The sequence below is a fragment of the Canis lupus genome, chromosome 37 (assembly GCF_003254725.2).
Source record: "Canis lupus dingo isolate Sandy chromosome 37, ASM325472v2, whole genome shotgun sequence".
NCBI lineage: Eukaryota > Metazoa > Chordata > Mammalia > Carnivora > Canidae > Canis > Canis lupus.
In genome coordinates, this window is record NC_064279.1 from 25,847,365 (window position 1) to 25,865,379 (window position 18,015).

General features: G+C 57.7%; 1 protein-coding gene across 1 annotated transcript; it reads left to right on the top strand.

The window, feature by feature from the left end:
- The first annotated feature begins 5,547 nt into the window (after positions 1-5,547).
- On the top strand, positions 5,548-17,716 carry WNT10A (Wnt family member 10A). Its single transcript, XM_025441889.3, has 4 exons — positions 5,548-5,805; positions 6,843-7,105; positions 13,799-14,178; positions 16,588-17,716. The coding sequence occupies exons 1-4, from the start codon at positions 5,693-5,695 to the stop codon at positions 17,083-17,085; spliced, it is 1,254 nt and encodes a 417-aa protein (XP_025297674.1). The 5' UTR covers positions 5,548-5,692; the 3' UTR covers positions 17,086-17,716.
- Positions 17,717-18,015: the final 299 nt, after the last annotated feature.

Consider the following 18,015-nt stretch of genomic DNA (forward strand, 5'->3'; position numbering starts at 1 on the left):
GGATTCTGGATTCTCCAGAACTAAATCCAGAGGATGGGGGAGCCATAGCCAAATGGCTGGGATTCAGGGCCACCAATCTACCCACAGCCCAACCACTGCAGTGGACAATGACTGCCCCACCTGGTGATGTGGGCAAAGCATGAGCTTTGGATTCAGGCACTCTGGGTTTGAAGCTGCTGCTATTGTAGCTGCTTAGAAGGTTACAGGCAGGTTAGCCTCAGTGTCTCTAGCTGTACAATGGGAACACAGTTGTGTTTCAGTTATCCATTGTTGCATGACAAACAACCCCAAACTAATTATTTGTCATGATCCAGCGGGTTAGAAATTTGCCAGAACTCAGCTTGATGGCTCTGCCCCTTATGGCTGAACTATTGGCTGTAGTCATTCACTTGGCCACCTCCTGCGGTGGCTGGGCTGGCTGGACAGTTTAAGAGGCTCTCCTCATAAATGATTTTTTTTTTGAGATGTGGAAAGCACTTAACACAAAATTTGGCACAATGATTTATGTCAAGCTTATATTTAATAAATGGCAGTTACTGTGGGAATGAGGATAGAGAGCTGATGCTCTCAGGGCAGACCCTGAGAAGATACCCAAGTCAAACTAGCTTAGGCCAAAGGAATGAATTATTGGAAAGATAATTAAAAAGGGAATTGTTTACCTGGGAAGTCCAGGGGTAAGACTGAATTCAAGCACAACTGAACTCAGAGGGCCAAATGATGTCATAGGTCTTACTCCCCTCAAGTCTTACTCACCACCATCCCCAAGTCTACAGTTTCTAGCTTATCTCTGCTCCTCTTGTCATACTGTCCTCAGTATCTCCTGCTGCTGATAGACTTGCTCTATATGTCAGCCCTATGTCCACATTCTTAGAGCTGGTGGTCTAAAAAAGAATGGCCTTCCCAGCAAAAGTCCTAAGGAAGACCCTGATTTGGTCAGCTTGGGTCACTTGCCCATCCCCAAACCAATACATCCAGGAAGATGTATTACCAAGACTGGGGCTGGCACCAGCCTCCTGGAGACCACAGGTATTGGGGGCACAAGGAGGAGATGACAGTTTTTCAAATGAAAAGAAGAAAGGGGGAACTTGTCCTGGATGTAAGAGACGTTAACAATGGCTTCCAGTGCATCTGGCCTCCCTCCCCACAATGCCTCTGCATTCCCCCTTGACCTCGCCTGGTTCAGCCCTCAAGAATCACATCAAGACCTCTACAGAGAGGAGGGTATCAGGCCGCAGTGGGCAGGAAAGGGCATCTGAGTTCCTGCCTCCTCCTGGCACCTTTAGGTCAAATGCCTGGGCTTCAGGGAAGAGTTGTGGAGAATCTGAACTCAGGACCTCTCTACTCGAAGGGGTTTGAATAACCTCTCAAGGGGGAGAATGGAATTGGCATCATGGGCCACATGGAGGAGAAATTAGGCTCCCTAAGGGTGGCGTTTATATTCACAGCTCTGCCTTCCCCAGAGCTGGGTTCAATACAATAAATAAATAAATAAATAAATAAATAAATAAATAAATAAACAAACAAACAAACAAACGGACTACCTAACTCCTGCACTTCTCTCGGAGACCACAAGAGGGTGCACAGAACCCAACTTCCCTGTTAACGGGGCCCAACAGGACCTGCAAGACATCTGCGGAGCTCAGAGAGGGAGGGGGGGCAGGAGAGGGTGGGATGAAAGGAAGCAGGGAGACCCAGGGACAGCTTGGGTCAAGCTGCTGGGGTTCCAGACTGTCTGGGACCTCTGAGCTGACCCGGACGTAGGGCTGGGACGCTTGCCTCCCCCTCTCTATCACCAAGTCCTGGGGAGTGGTGGAGAGTGGGTGATGCTGGACTCCTCCATGATGCCACAGAAGGAAACCGAGGCAGCAGCTTGAACTGACACTGCCCCAATCAGGTGAAAAGGAATTCAGAGGAAGTAGCATGATTCGGTGGGGGGAAAAAAAAGCCTAGTATTCTAGCTTGACCTTGACCAAGGTAGTTCGTCTCTCTGAGCCTCAGTTTCCCATCAAAAACAGAGAGTGTCTGATAGCTTCTGGTACCTTGTGAGGGCATTACCCTCTTCAAACTGCTAGTTGTATGCTAGCGGTCCCTCTTCTGTGGCCAAGCCCCGCAGGAGTCTGGAAACACCTTCTGTGAAGGGTGCGCACCTCACTATTTTGGCCATTATCTTGGTCATCTCTAAGCTCAGAGACAGCTCTGTGCTCTTGCACTGCTGCCTTGGAAGAAGGCTGGGCACAGAGCTCAGAAATGCCCCATCACCACCACCCCCTTGCTCACTCAGCTGCTCAGCCCCAGGCACAGTCTGAGCCATGAAGGTTCCCTGCTGGCCGGGTGGTGGGGGACATGTGGTACCGGGGAGATGGGGGAAGAGCACAGAGGCGCCCCAGATGTGTGCATGACCACATCAGGAACAGCCAGAATGCAGGCAGATGGGTGGGGAAGCTGCTGGAAAGCCCGTGATCACCCGGAGGCCAAGGGCTCATTTCCCCTTCCTGCTGATGACCAAACATACTAGGAGTTTGGGGACCAAAGGAGCAAGTTATCCCCCCTTACCTTGCTGAGAGGCGCTGGTCTCTGCAGCCGGAAGAATAAGACAAAGAGCTCCTTCACTGATGTGGGGCTCCTTCCCTCTCCTCTTCACCAAGATAGACTTCTGCAGAACCTCGGGACCGAGCCTGGCCTGGTCTGGGCTGGGGCCATGAGGGTCCCACCTGTTCGCACCCTGGTGCCTCCCCACACCCTCCCTTTCCCTGCAACCTCCTCCAGAGTTGCCACAGCTGGAACCATTCTCGGAGCTGCCTTTCATCCCTGGTGCTCCCCCCACCCCCAGTGGCCCCTATAATTGTGGTCTCAGCTGGCGGCTGCGGGGGCTGGGGTTGGGCTGAGGGCCAGGGCCCAGGGCAGGGCCAGGGTGGGGACTGGGGGCTGCTGATAGGGGTTTGCCCATGGCAGGGGTCATTTGGGACTGGAGCTCCAGTAGCAGACACTCTTTCTGGGCCTCATCCCCACATACACCAAGGTTGTGTGCCTCCATATGCCCTCTCCTCCCTGTACTGAGAGGTGCCCCAGGCTTGGGCACTTTGAGACCCTCCTGATGTTGGGCCAGAACTACTCCCCAGTGTAAACAGGACTTGAGAATCATTATTTGCCTCCTGGGGTTTTCAAAGAAAGGGCCCCTGCTCCCTCTCTTTTACACCTCTATATTTCATGAGCAGTAGAGTGGGGTGGGGAGCAAAGAGACCTCTCGGCAGAGGCAGGTCAAAGGAAAAAAACATCAGCCCTTCACAGCAGCTCAGCAGAATTTCCCAAATGTGGTCCTCACAAAAATCACTTGAGATACCAGCTAGAAATGTAAGCCCCAAGGCCCAGTCCCTGGACAGGCTGGTTCAGCTGCATGGGCCCCAGAACCAGTATTCCCCATGACGGCTTACATATGATGCACCAGGCATGGAAGGGCTAGTTTGAGCACTAACCGGGGAGTAAGGAGGTCATGAACACATTCCCTGTTCCATCTTGGGCCTCTTCCTAATCCTTTTTGGGCCTCAATTTCCCCAACAGCCAATGGCCACATAATTCCCCAGCCTGGCTTGTCCTTGTGATACCCTCTGCTGAGCCTGGTCCTGCCCTATCCTTCCCCATACTCTTCCCAACTCTAGCCCAAGCCATCTCTGTCCCTTCAGCTGGGCGAAGGAGAGCAGCGGAGTGGGCAGGGGGCAGCCAGGGTCAGACAAGGCTCTGGCTGACGCAGACTGCTTCCTGCCCCCGGCTGTTTTCCTGCTGTCCGGCCAGACTGCTCCCCCCCCCCATTGCCCCACCCCCACCCCCCGCAGCCTCAAGCCCTTAATTCCTGACAGCTGCGGTGGCTGCCGGCAGAGATGGGGGGAAAGGGGGGGGGGGGAGGATGCCGTCAGCCTGCTGTTGCTCAGGCTGCCCCCACCACCTGACAGTCTGGGGACAGGGAAGGCCCCACCCCTCTCCAATCTCCCAGGGATGGGCAATTCCAGGAATGGGCCCCTTTTGTCTCAGAGCCCAGCGTTTGTCCTTAAACCAGCAGAGGACAATGAGGTTGGGAGGGAGGTGTGTGTATGTAGAGTGGAAGACTTGTGCCCATTTTACAGAGGAGGATGCTAAGGACCCAAGTTAGAATCAGAAACAGAAGCCAGAGCCTCTGTCCCCAACCATCTGGTTTCTCAGGCCCTTGCCTGGGTCTAGTATACTCACCGCGTATTGAGATGAGTTCAATGTTCAGCTGGAGCGGGAGGACGTGAAGGAACCCCAGAGAGGAGGGGGTCTGAGTCAGGAGACTGGTTTTGGGTGGCTCCCAGAGAACCAAGTACAGGTAGCAGGGCCAGGACAAGATCTGGAGCCTCTGCAGAAAGACCCAGGCAAGCAACGCTCAGGGTTGGGGCCCTTGCTGCTGTGCTCAGGGTCAAGAGAACGGCCTCGGTTCCAGCTCTTCAACTAATTTGCTGTGTAACCTTGAGTAAGTCATGGCCCTCTCTGAGCCTCATTATTTTCTTGTGAAATAAAAGGGGACAAAAGATGACCCCCCAAAGCACACTTTTGGGATGAAAAGGCTCACTAATTCCTCTCCTAGGGTGTGTCACCCCAGGGAGCTCTGCTCCCAAACAAGCGTTTACAGAGTCTCAGCACATTTTCCTTCACAGGCTCACTGTAGATGAGGTGGGCTTCAGTATGACCTCATTTCACAAAGGGGCAGAGGGTGGCTCAGGGAGCACCAAACACCTGTTTAAGGTCACATAGGTAAGAAGAGCAAAATCCAGAGGCTGCCAAACCCCCTTACAGGACCCCCACACCTGCCGCACCAGCCAAGCCTGGGAAGTCCCTCCTGAGGTGGGAGAGGCAAGCAGGGGGGCCAGCCCCTCCCCTCCAGCCCCTGCAGGTGTGTATATTGGGGAGGACCGCTCCGGCAGCTGTGTCTCGGCCAGACACACACACTCTGCCGTAACCCACAGCGTGTTACACAAACCAGCGCCCTGGCACTGGCACCTCCACGTGCACGCGCACACGGACCCCCGACACCTCTCCCTCCCCCGCCCTCCGCACCGCCGCTCCCTCCCGGAGTCCGGAGCGGACGCAGTGGCCTCGGGACCCGTGCAAGCCTCCACCCCCCCTGTCGTGACGTCACCTAGGGTAGAGCCCTGAGACACGGGGGGGGGGGGGAGGGGGGGGAAGGGGAGGCGGCAGCTCCCGAGCCGGGACAGTCACTCACTCTCTGGGCGGTGGGGCCGGGCACAGACAGCGCCGCCCCCCCCACCCCCCCAACCCCCGCCCGCCTCGCACGCTCTCGGAAGCGCAAGCTCGCGGCGCTGCTCTGGGGGGCTCCCCGGCACCCCAGCCTCTCGTCCCCAGCCCGCAGCACCTCCGGGCCCCCCCCTACCCTCGAGAGGCACCGGGAGTTGTCGCAGGGGGGCCTCGGGAAATTCCCTGGACCCCTGTGCCAGGAGGTGCCCGGTGCGCCCGCCCGCCCCCCCACCCCGAGGGCGGTGCCCGGGGGCGCTGCCCCATGGAGCGGGGAGGCGGGCGCCGTCTGCTCCCGGAGCCGTGACCCGAGTCGGAGCTGTGTGTCGCAGCCGCCCCGACCCCCGCGGAACATGCGCCGTCGCCCCTGGCTCACCGGTCCCGCCGGGCTGTGAGCCCCCCACTCCTGGCCCGTGACGGCCCGCGCGCCATGGGCAGCACCCACCCTTGCCCCCGGCTGCGGCTCCGACCTCGGCCCCAGCCGCGGCCCGCGCTCTGCGCGCTCCTGTTCTTCCTACTGCTGCTGGCTGCCGCCGTGCCCAGGTGAGCCCTCACCTCACGCCCCGCCCTCCTGGAGAGCTGGGACCCCCAGCCGCGGGGGGCCTCTGGCGCTCCTGCTGGGGCAGGGGACCCTGGAAGGAGGGAGGGACAGTGTCGCAGGAAAGTGCTGGTACCCAATGAAAGACACTGCCCTCATAGGATGTGACAATCTGGGCAGTCCAGGGAGAGGAGGCAGTCAGTGCCCAGAAAAGTGAAGGCTACTAAAAGAGGAAGTGTGTGTGTGTGTGGGGGGGGACAAGTGCCAGCCTGGAGGCCACACCAGCTGAGGGAATGCACCCGCACCCCCAGGAGAAAGCTCCACCGCCTTGCTCCACCTTGGAGATCACTCCCAGGAGGGGCCATGGGTTGGAGACTGGAAGGGAGTAGTTCAGGTGGGGTCACTGAGACACTGCAGCTGGAAGGGTTCTCCGTGTGTGTGTGTGTGTGTGTGTGTGTGTGTGTGTGTGTGTGTGAACCCTGCAAGTTATGTTGTAAACAGCAGTCTGTGTGTGCACATGTGTGTGACTGAGAGCTTATGGGTTGATGTACATTAGGATGAGCACATGTGCATGCTCGCGAGTGTCTTTGTGTATGTCTTTGTGTATGTGTGTATAAACTATGTCCGAAGTGTGCATGTTGTGTAAGTGTTCCTGGGCCACCTCAATGTGTGCAGAAGTGTGTCTGTGTGAATGTGACTATCTGAAACAGGCTTTGGGAGTGGTCTCCTGGGGAACGTAGGTGAGCATCTATGCCTCAGGATGTACTTATGAAATACTATGTGTGCAGGCATTTCAGATGTGTGTGCATTTACACGTCAACCTGGGTGGGTGTGCAGCTGGGCCCGTGGTGTTCTAGGAAATGATGATGAGGGGAGCAAGGACAGGAGAATGCTTTAGGAATATACCTATAGGCCCAACCTTTAGAAGCAAAGATTGGAACAGATGGATTATGGCCTTTGGGACAGAGTGTAAGTTGCTAAATGGGGGCCCTCCTAGCTCCCCTAAAACACTCCCCCACACCTACTCCCCCACTGCCTTCAGGTCTGCACCCAACGACATTCTGGGCCTCCGCCTCCCCCCGGAGCCTGTGCTCAATGCCAACACGGTGTGCCTAACGTTGCCGGGCCTGAGCAGGAGGCAGATGGAAGTGTGTGTGCGCCACCCAGACGTGGCTGCCTCAGCCATCCAGGGCATCCAGATCGCCATCCATGAGTGCCAGCACCAGTTCCGGGACCAGCGCTGGAACTGCTCCAGTCTGGAGACTCGCAACAAGATCCCCTACGAGAGTCCCATCTTCAGCAGAGGTAGCTGCCCCCTGCCTTACCCTTCTGCCCACCCCTCCAGCACACCTCCACCCCCAAAGCCAGCCATTCCCAACCCACTCCCTCAAGCTGGCAACCTCCTCAGGTGCCCATCTACCAGCCGCGCTACTCTTTTCTGGTCTTGGACAGTCCATGGGGTCAGACAAATGGGGCAGATGTGTCTCCCACCTGGGCTGCATGGGCTGAGGGTAGTAGGTTCCACACCTGAGAGTCAATTCCTGGGTTACCCTGCCCTGTCATTGACACTGTATGTCTCAGGCCAGGGAAATAGCCACATCTGTCACCTTCGTCGATTTACACTCTACCTAGTACACAGCATTTAGGATGGAGAGCCTGTGATAAGGTGTCCAGAGTCAGCATGAAGGACTTTTGCCAAACTGTATAGGTGAGGGAAGCCTGGGCAGGTAAAATGTCTGTACTTCTGCAGAAGCTCTTCCGGGCAGGGTACACCACCAGCCTCTGTGTCATTCCTGCCGCCCCCGAAAACCTTCTCTGAATCAGAGGCACTGGGTGTGTGCATGCCTCCTGCCCAGCAGGCCTGACAGCTCTGCCAATCCCTCTTCCCCTGGCAGCCCAGAGAAGCCGCAGCCCACTCCCTGTCCTCCCTCTGCGACTTCTGGGTGACCCAGGGCCCACCCTGACAACCCCCAGAGTAGCTTGGGCTGGAGATGGCAGGAGGTTTTGTCACCCGTTTCTGTTCACACCCACCTCCTGCCCTGGTATCTTAGGCCTTGACTCAGGTCTTTGGGGGAAGATGGGAGTTATTCATCTTTCCTCTTAGCTGCCTGAGTGGGACAGTGTGGGGATCTGGCTCCTTGGGACTTGTCCGGTTCTCGGTTCTTGGTTGACAGTGGAGGAGGGTTACCCCTATACCCTGTGGCCTTGGGGCCCAGAGGCTTCTGGGAGAGTCACTATAAGGGACCCTAATTTCAAAAAGAACTCGGCAAAATGAGGACTTTCCCTTTCCACCGGGACCCCTCCTCGCATCCCCGGGGGCTCCCAAGTCAGGGGCCACCGCAGCCTCCCCCAGCCCAGCCCCAGGCCGCCCGCCCCGCCCCCGCGCACCCTCCCCCCTCGCTCCCCCGCGCGCCCGGGGCGCTGTTTCTACCCGGCCGAGCCCAGCCCGACGCGTGTGGCGGCATGCAGCCGCGAACTAATCCCCGCGGGCCGCGGCAGACAGCTCCCGGCCGAGCCGCGCGGCTCTCCAAGGGGTGCCCCCGCCCCCGCCCCCGCCTCCGCCCCTGCCCCCGCGCCCGCCCCGCGCGCGCCCGCCCCACCCGCCCGCAGCACCGAGCCCTGCCGACCCCGCAGACCCCGGCCCGGCGCCCCGCCCTGCCCCGCCCGGCCGGGCCCCGCCGCCCGCGCTCGCCCACGCCACGGGACCGGCCCGTGTCTCTCTCCTGCGCTGCCCCCGCCGGCCCGGAGCTCGCCCTCCAGGTCTCTAAGTGACCTGCGCGCTCCCCGACGCCCCGGGTGTTTCCTCCCACGCTCGCGCCCCCCGCGGGGAGGGTCCCCCGGAGCCCTTCCTTTGGGTTCTGCTCGCGGGGCGGGGGGGGGGTCGGACAGGTGCTGGGGTTCTCGCCCACCCCGCTCAGGGTGAGGCAAGGCAAGGCAAGCTCTTGAGCCCTCTTCCTGGCCACGGTGTCCCCTCTTCCCCTCTGGGCCTCCTGTCCCCTCTAGATAGAGTGAACCCACGCGTCCCGATTTCTTTGCCCGCGTGAGGCCCGTGTGGCCCGGTGGAGAGCGTGGGGTCGTGGAAGCTCAGGGGTGAGTTCCGAGAGCGGTGGAAGCGCGCGGGGTTGGGGGTTGGCGCGGCGCCAGGCGCTCCCGGGTTCACCTGCAGTTTAATAAGCGGGAGGTGAGCTGGGGGGACTGGTGGGGGGGAGGTTAGGGGTGGAGGGGGGAGACTTGCTGGGGCTAGCCGGGGCGGGGCGGTGCCCAGCGCGGGGCAGGGGCGGGGCAGCGGCTCCTGGGCTCTGGCAGCAGGGGGTGTGTGGGGAGGGGGTGCTGGCTCCTTCCTTTAGCCTTGGAACACTGTCCTACCGATGTGGCTTCTGCTCCCACATTGCGACAGCCCATTTTCCACCTCTCCGTCCTCGGACTGGACTCTGGGCTTCTGGAAGAAATTGCCACTTTCTTCCTCCCCCGGACATCGTGACAGACCTTCCCTCACTCCATGTCTGGGTTCACCCTTCACCCTCCCCGGGGGGTTATTTCCCAGCCCATCACCTCAAGGACTAGCTACATTTGAATTCTAGGGGGCCACTCTTGGTTGCAGCCAGACCCTGGACTGGGTCCTTCCTTCAGTCTCCCCTCTTTTCAAGTTGTGATTTGTTCCATGTGGGGTCAGGTGGTTTCCCCCAAGTGGAATATAGGGCACTGACCCCTCTTCCAACGCAGACTGTGACTGGGGTTCTCTTAAAGGTGCATTCTGACATGTTTAAAATTCAGAGATGGCTGGGAGGAGGTGGTCCCTGGGGCCTTCCATCTTAATGCTGTTACTGCCATCCACTTGTCCTGGCATCTCCCCTGAAATGGACTGGGTGAAGGGATGGGGTTCCAGTGTAGAAGGGAAGGGTGCATGAGCACCTGGAGTGGCAGGGCATATACTAGGGCTTTACCCAGCCCAGGAGAGGGCATGACAGGGTGCTGGAACCTGGGTGGGTAGGGCAATGATATCCCCAGGGTTTTGTTCTGAGGACACAGACAGTTGGTATCTGTGTGGGTGAGGTGCTAGGCAGCAGATCAAGAGGGGAGTCCCTCATTGTGAGGACTAGAGCCCATCCATCTCTCATTCCTGATACAGGGGCAATGGAGTAGAAGGGGATGGAGGAGCCAAGGAGAGGCTGGTGGAGGCAAGTGCAGTAGATTCAAGCAGCAGGTCCTAGGAGCGCCCACACGCGTTAGTAATGCCCTCTCCTAAGGCCCAGACCCATCTGGAATGGATGGAAAGAGGGGGCATGAGGCCCTGCAGCAGGCCAGGCTCTCAGCCCAATGGAAGCCCACAGTTTGAGAATCCAGCCTCTGTTTTCCAAGGCCCTGGCTCTTTCTTCTCCCACCTCCCTTTTACATTCATTCTTGAGGAGTCTTGGTTTTAGGCCTCAGTCTCCAGGCTTGGGGTGAGTGGTGGCACTCAGGGAGACAGAGGCTCAGGGAGTCATGTCCCAGGATCACCTAAAGTTCCATTATTCTAGTAGCCCTCAATAAATTAGCTAATACATATTAAGTACTTGCTGTTTGTCTGACACTGTTCTAAAGCACTTTATCTATACTTTAAGATTCTCAAACAACCCCTATGCAATGGGCCCTATTAATATCCTCATTTTACAGATGAAGCTGAGAGAGGTTGGGTAACTTGCCATTAATCACACAGGGACTTAAAAGGGAGCTGTAGAGACAGGACTCAAATGTAGGCCTGCTGACTTTAGAGATTGCACTCAACCCCTGCCCTGCTGCCTCCTAGGCTCCCAGGCCACCATGAGCTCCCACGTATGTCCAGAGTGAGTGTACAATGGAGGAGTGGCCCAAGAAATGAAACTGACATGTATACACAAAAGCACACACACACACACACACACCTACACACCTACCTTTGTTTGTGCAAACGTGTAGCCACTTCCAGTGTCACCCCTAAGCGTTCCCACATGCACACAACTCTCTCTCTCTCAGCCCAGGCACATAAGCATGCGCAGATTATTTGCATGGAGGGGATGGAGAACAGATCTCTCCCCTTCCCTCCCTCTTTGATTCAAATAGGCGGGGCTCAAGCTTCCCTGACCCCTCCTTGTTCCCCTCTGGCTCCTGAATCCTCTCTCCTCCAAGCTCCCCTGCCCTCCAAACCTCCTCCCCCAGCCCCATCCTGGCCGTTGGCTGCGGCCTGGAGCAGCAGCTGACTCCACTTAGATGCTGGCAGTCCCTGTCCCAGATCAAAGGCAGGACGGCTAATTGTGCGTCTTAACAAGCCCCCCCTCCCTCCATGCTCCAGGCAGCCCAGCTGGCCATGGCCCCACCCCTCTCCCCCTCCAGCTGGCCAGATGGCACAGTGCCTGCGTCTGCCCCAGACAGTCGGGGCCAGGACCGAAACTGGGGCCCTGAGTGGGAGCTGGGGGCAGACCCAGTAGGCTGGACTTCTCTGAATCCCGGATGCTTGGAGCAGAGGGTAGTCACACAAGCCCTGGCCAGTCGCCCCTACACGTGGCTGTGACGACTGCCAGAGGCCATGGCATGGTGTCTTTAGCTGCCTAGGACAGGTAGTCTCTGTAGACTGTGAACTACATTTTTCCAGATTCCTCTGGGCCTGCCTCTGAATATAACAGAACCTGGAAGATGGTGGTTGGCCTAGCACATCCCCCTGGACCAGCCTCTTGCTCTTTCTGGATGCCATGTGTAGATAGGGTCATAGGAACTGGGAGCTGGGCTACCTGGGGTTCTTATTCAGGAGCATATCTTCCCTAGAGCTGAATGTCTTTTAACAGGAAGTTGCCAGGCCTGGGAGCTGAGAGAACTGGGGTTGGGTTTGCTACATAACCCCTGTGACCTTGGGCATCTCCCTTTTGTACTGTGTGTATGTATATGGGGGGTGGGGGATGATTTCTGAGGTCTGGGATGCTTCTGGAAGTCTGAGTATTGCTATTTGTCCTAGCAGTGGGCTGGTGACCCCCTCCCCCCCACCCCCAGCAATAGGGGGAGTGCTCAGAGTTCCAGAGCTAAAAGGCAGGGGATGAACACAGGGTGCACTCCCCAGGGACTTGGGTCTGCCCTCCTTTCCCCTGGGCCCCACCTCCCATGTCAGTGTCTACTCCTCTGCAGCTCCCACCAATTCCCGACATGCCCTTAAAAGGCTCCAGCCCAATCCTCATCCTTTTTGTCTGCTCTTAGCTGGGCTCCTTACAGAAAAGGTCCTGAGATGCCACAAGCTGGAGAGAGAAGATAGACAAGGACGGCCTGCTTCGTGGGTTTCTGTGGCTCGTGTGATTTATTCTAAAGTGGGTCATGAGCTGCTGGGCTCTGTCCCTGATTGGGGGAGACAATAACCCATGGCCTGACACTGCAGCTGTAGTGAGTGGAGTGAGACAGAGGAAGAACTTATCAAAATAGCTAATGTTTGTGCAGTACTTTCTGTGAGTAAGGTACTCTTCTGAGTACTTTAAGTTTACTAATTTAATTCTTGGGACAATAATGCAGCAGATAATAGCAATCTCATAAAGGAGAAGACAGAGGCACAGAGGTCAAGTCACTTGGTCAAGGTCAGGTAGCTATTAAGAGTCAGTAAGTGGAAGAGCTAAGATTTGAACACAGACAGTTTGGCTTCAGAGTTCATATTTTTTAACTACTACATGTCTTGTCTTTGGGCGGGGGTGGGGTTAGGCAAGGACAAGAAGACAGGACCCTGTGATAGGGTGAGCACGGGGGTGGGGAGGAGCAGGATTGGGCTAGGGTCTCTGTCCAGTCCTGGTTGGCTCTCTGAGGTCTGTGGGAACTCCCAGAGCATGTCCTCCCAGTCTTTGATGCTAGGGTGGAAGGAGCCAGGGGTTTTTCCTTTGAATCTCTGGCCTCCTACAAGCTATTAAGTCTCCAGCCAGGGTCTGAACTTCCCCAACAGGTACCTACCACACAGGTGAGTTCTCCTCTTCATGTAGAGGCTATGATTGTTCCTGGCTGCTTCTCCCACTGGCCACACGCTTCCGGTTTCAGAGGCTGGTCAGAGACTTATACCAGAAAATGCTACTAGCTGGTCCCTTCTCAGAGGAAGAAGCCACTTGTGGGTCCAAGAGGCAGACCCTCCTCTGCAAGCAGGCCTCCCCCTCTGCCAGGGAGGCCCAGACCTATCAGGACCTTCCCAGAGGATGGCTCAGGCTGGGAACACCAAGGAGAAACGTAGTGTAGACCAGTCCTGGGCCCCTGTGAACAGCTCACCGGGGTCTTTATGCCCTGTAGCATCCCAAGGAAGGTGTCTGCCTTAGCTCACCCTTCCCTCTCAACTTTCAACACTACTGCAGGGCACTGGGCTGACTTCCAGCATTCCTCAAACAACCTCTTCAGATGACCTAGACCCACTGCAGGCGGGGTGGCTGGGCGGTACCCTTTTCTGAGCAGTTTCTGGGATGCCTGTGGACAGGAAAAGGGAAACCTCTGCTGGCTCTTTTCTCTGCCTCTTGAACTTGGCCATCAGAGAGGGTTCTGTAGTGGGCCGAAGGGGATGGCACCAGGCAGGCAATCTTGGGGCTGGGAGCTGTAGGAGGACACCATCTCCTCTGACTTAGCCTTATGCCCATGAACATCTTCTGGGCCTGGAAGTCCATTGCCAGTGATTTTTTTTTTTTTAGGTTAAATTTTGCCTTCTTTCTGCAGGCTTATTTTTAAACGGCAGATATCACTTGAGAGGTAATAGATTAAGTCCCTGATCTTAAGAAGCGTGTTTACCAGATACCTCTGTCCAACAGGAGAGAGGTAGACACAAATTCTGAGCTTGCTAAGGGTGATGCTAAGGCAACAGGGAATCAAGTGCCAATGAAAAGAGGGCCATGGGGGAGACCTCCCATGGGCCATGGGGGAGACCTCCCCCAAAATTGAGCCTCGGTTTCCCCTTGGTATGGGAAGAAGGTTGGGCAGGAAGGGCCGAGGGTTGAGATATCGAGGCCCCCCAGAGCCTGTTTCCTGGATCTGCACCCTCAGGTTTTCGCGAGAGCGCCTTCGCCTATGCCATCGCGGCAGCTGGGGTCGTGCACGCCGTGTCCAATGCCTGTGCCCTGGGCAAACTGAAGGCCTGCGGCTGTGATGCCTCCCGGCGCGGGGACGAGGAGGCCTTCCGTCGGAAGCTGCACCGCCTGCAGCTGGACGCACTGCAGCGTGGTAAGGGCTTGAGCCACGGGGTCCCGGAACACCCGGCCCTGCCCCCTGCCAGCCCCGGCCTGCAGGACTCCTGGGAGTGGGGCGGCTGTAGCCCCGACGTGGGCTTCGGGGAGCGCTTCTCTAAGGACTTTCTGGACTCCCGGGAGCCTCACAGAGACATCCACGCACGCATGAGACTCCACAACAACCGAGTTGGGAGACAGGTGAGAGCCCCACCCGCCTGGGCCTGCTCCAGATCCCTCTGCCTAGGGCCCACCCCCACCCCAGGCCTACCTCTCTTCTGGGGACCACACCACTCCCCCTAGCTCAGCAACTATCTTATTGCCCCCACCTAATCCAGTCGCCAAACACGCATTGGATACCTACTGTGTGCCTGGACTAGGCCTGGGACACAGGAATGAAACCAGCCTTGTCCTAGGTCAGCTTCCCCTCCACTGAGTGGCCTGCTCCTCCCATTATTTTGCAGTGAGCAATGGAGGGGGCTACCGGGCTGTGGTCTGGGCCTCAGGGGCCTTGGTCCTGTTCTGTCACTGTCACCTCCCCTATAAAACAAGAAGGTTGAACTGGATCACCCAATATGCCCAGCAGCACCCCCCCCCGTGCCCCGCCCAGCTCTATGTTCCGTGATTCTGTGTTATCCTGTGCTATCCTGTGCTGTGACCCTCTACCTCCTCTCCCAGCCCTTTTTTGCAGAATGAGGGATTCCTTCAAGGGGAGGTTCTTGACCCTATGTTATAGTTTGCATCATTGCCTTTGTCTCCCTACCCTTGAATGTTTATACTACATCAAAGGTCATTCATTAAAGAAAAGGAAGGAAGGAAGGAAGGAAGGAAGGAAGGAAGGAAGGAAGGAAGGAAGGAAGGAAAAGAGAGAAGGGAAGAAATAATCGCTTGCATTTATTGAGTGCTTCCTATGTGTTAGGCACTGTCTGGAGGGTGTCAGTACATAGTAGCCTCTAATTTAATCCTTACAACTAGCTATGAGGGTACTAGTATTAGCCTTGTGTTCAGATATGGAAACCGAGGTACAGGGAGGTAGAGAAGCTTGCCCACGGCGGTGCAACTGGTCTGGAAGTGGTAGAGGCAGGATTCATCACCAGGTGGCTGAGTGTTGTCTGCACTATGTGCACGCCTCCGCTAAGATGCCCCCCTATCCCTCATCGTGGGAGCTCGGCACCCTCCTTCCCTGGCTGTTCAGCCCCCCCACCATCCCTTCTCTGGGACCTGCCTGGCCTGCCTTCAGGCCTGCCTTGCTCAGGCTGACACCTGCTCCTCCTCACTCCCCTTTCTCCTGGCCTGTCAGCCTAGGCAGTTTGTCTTCTCCTTCCACAAAGACTTGGAGCTATTCAGCTCTTCCCCTCTTGACTTAGGGATGAAGTAAACTGAGGCATTTCCACCCTCAGGTCACATCCAGCTTCCACCCAGCCCTGCCCCGTTCACGCAGCTCTTTTCCCAAGCTTCCATACTATCCCAGCCCATACCAACACTGCCGCCTCCTCCTTGTTAAACTGGCTAATTAATGGCTGCTGCCTGTGGGAAGCAAATGTTCTGGAGTTGTTACCAGGGGAGGCCTTGGGCTGGTTCCTCCGTGGTGCTGACACCATGGGCTGCACCCACAAGCCAAGGAGCCCTTTAAGACTCAGGGGACAGAGTCCCTTTCTTGTGGCCCTAACTGCCCAGGTGAGAGGGCTGGGGCCAGTGATCATTGCTCTCCTGGTCTGAGGGTGTGTTTTGGAGTGGAGTTGGGGAAAGGAAGATGTGGCCAACTGCTTCTGGTGTCTCTAGTGAGGGTAATGTCAAGGTGTGCTTTGGGAGGAGATTCTAGAGCTGGTTGAGGGCTGTGCAGGGGGTTGATAGGTTGTGTTCCTGTAACTACCTCCCTTGAGGGCTTGGGGCCTTCTCACTTCCACTGGGCTGGGGATCTGGCCCTCTGGGGCTGGTCCCATTCCCTATTCAGGTAGAGAGCCTTAGGGCTCCCCTTGGTGCTCAGTACCCCCTAGGAGGAACTGTGGCATTCAGCATGGGGCAGAATAAGCCCCAGCCAGTATAATGGGGGAAGGAGGAGGCTCCCCAGCTCTGTTCCCTCCTTGGGCTCCCTGCAAGGGGCCGCAGGGCCCAGAGGAGAGGAGGAAAGGGGTTTTCTCAGACTCCCCGCAGCCCCCACTCCTGCCTGGATCAAGGCCAGAGGCTTTGGGGATGGGATATAGTGGGGCCAGCACCCCCCTGCTCCTGGCCCCCAGCTGAGGGATGGAAGGAGAGGGAATTTCCCTGAGGATCTGGGATCCCCCCTCAGGAAGCAAGCGCCTCTAGCCCCAAGGGCCCCCTGCAGCTGCTGGGAAAGGAGAGGGGTGGGGGAGGAGGGAATTCCCCGGGCCGGCCTGGCGGGGGGGGGGGGGGGGGGCGGATGGGAGAGCAGCAGGAGGGCAGGGGGTTCCTCTCCGGCCTGTGCGCCCCCACCCCTACCCCGCTCCGCCCCTCCCCACCTGCTGGGGCCTCAGTGGGAGTCGGGTTGTGAAGTCTCCGAGGAGAGATTCTCGAAGGCCGGTGTCCGCGCTGGGAGGAGGGCCGCGGGCTGGCCGCGGGCGTCACCCCTCGCCGTGCCTCCCTCCGCAGGCGGTGATGGAGAACATGCGGCGGAAGTGCAAGTGCCACGGCACGTCGGGCAGCTGCCAGCTCAAGACGTGCTGGCAGGTGACGCCGGAGTTCCGCGCGGTGGGGGCGCTGCTGCGCAGCCGCTTCCACCGCGCCACGCTCATCCGGCCGCACAACCGCAACGGCGGCCAGCTGGAGCCCGGCCCCGCGGGGGCGCCCTCGCCGGCCCCCGGCGCCCCCGGCCCGCGGCGCCGCGCCAGCCCCGCCGACCTGGTCTACTTCGAGAAGTCGCCCGACTTCTGCGAGCGCGAGCCGCGCCTGGACTCGGCGGGCACCGTGGGCCGCCTGTGCAACAAGAGCAGCGCGGGCCCCGACGGCTGCGGCAGCATGTGCTGCGGCCGCGGCCACAACATCCTGCGCCAGACGCGCAGCGAGCGCTGCCACTGCCGCTTCCACTGGTGCTGCTTCGTGGTGTGCGAGGAGTGCCGCATCACCGAGTGGGTCAGCGTGTGCAAGTGAGCGGAGGGGCCTTGCCCTCTGGGCCCGGCAGCGTCGCCTAGGCTCCTGGGAGAGGAGTTTGGACTAGCTGATCGCACAGGAGCCTCCGGGCTCTGAGGGTCAGATCCGCAATCAGGGGACAGTCCAGTCGTGCCTGGACCCAGCCCCTCACTTCTGTGGGCTCCAGGACAGATTGGCCTCCCCGCTCCTTGCCCCAGACGCAGACAGCTCAGTTGGGCTGGGGATTGCCCCATACCGGAGGGCGGAGGGCGGGTAAGGACACGAGTGTCAGCCAGGCAGCCTCTGCGCCTGTCTCCTTTCCTGCCTTCACCGCTTCCTGCGGAGAGAGAGAGTGCGTGGAAGCCTGGAAGCCCATGGGCAGGGGGAGGATGATTAGAACAGAAGAAACGGACATAATTGAGCTGAAGTGGCTCTGTAGAGGCCTCAGTCACGCGCCCCACCCAAGGGCCTGTGCCCCTCCTCATTCATTTAACAAATATTTATTTTGCACTCCTTCTGGCCTGGCACCCTGCGAGGGACGATGGGTGCTGGGGATTACAGATGTGAATAAGAGAGACACAGCACCTGCCCTCTTGGAGTTTACATTCTGCTTGGGGGAGATGGATAATAAACAAATAAATACACAAACAAGTTCTCAGACAATGCTCTGTGCCATGACGAAAATAAAGCGTGGTACTGGATGTAGAGTGATTTGTGGGGAGTGGGGCCCCTTTATTTTTTTTGTTTGCATTAAAAAGAACTTTTTATTTGAGTTGACACACAATGTTACATTAGTTTCAGGTGTGTGACATGGTGATTCTACAAGTCTATGCATTATGCTGTGCTCACCACAAATAATAGCTGCCACCTGTCACCTCAGGATGCTGTTACAATACCATTGACTGCATTCCCAATGCTGTGCCTTGTATTCCTGTGACTAATTCGTTCCAT

Bases quoted from the DNA above. Each gene is read 5' to 3' on its own strand.
- WNT10A (XM_025441889.3), top strand. From the start codon at position 5,693: ATGGGCAGCACCCACCCTTGCCCCCGGCTGCGGCTCCGACCTCGGCCC. The intron at 7,106-13,798 runs GTAGCTGCCCCC...CTGCACCCTCAG, and splicing joins GAGTCCCATCTTCAGCAGAG to GTTTTCGCGAGAGCGCCTTC. The intron at 14,179-16,587 runs GTGAGAGCCCCA...CTCCCTCCGCAG, and splicing joins ACAACCGAGTTGGGAGACAG to GCGGTGATGGAGAACATGCG.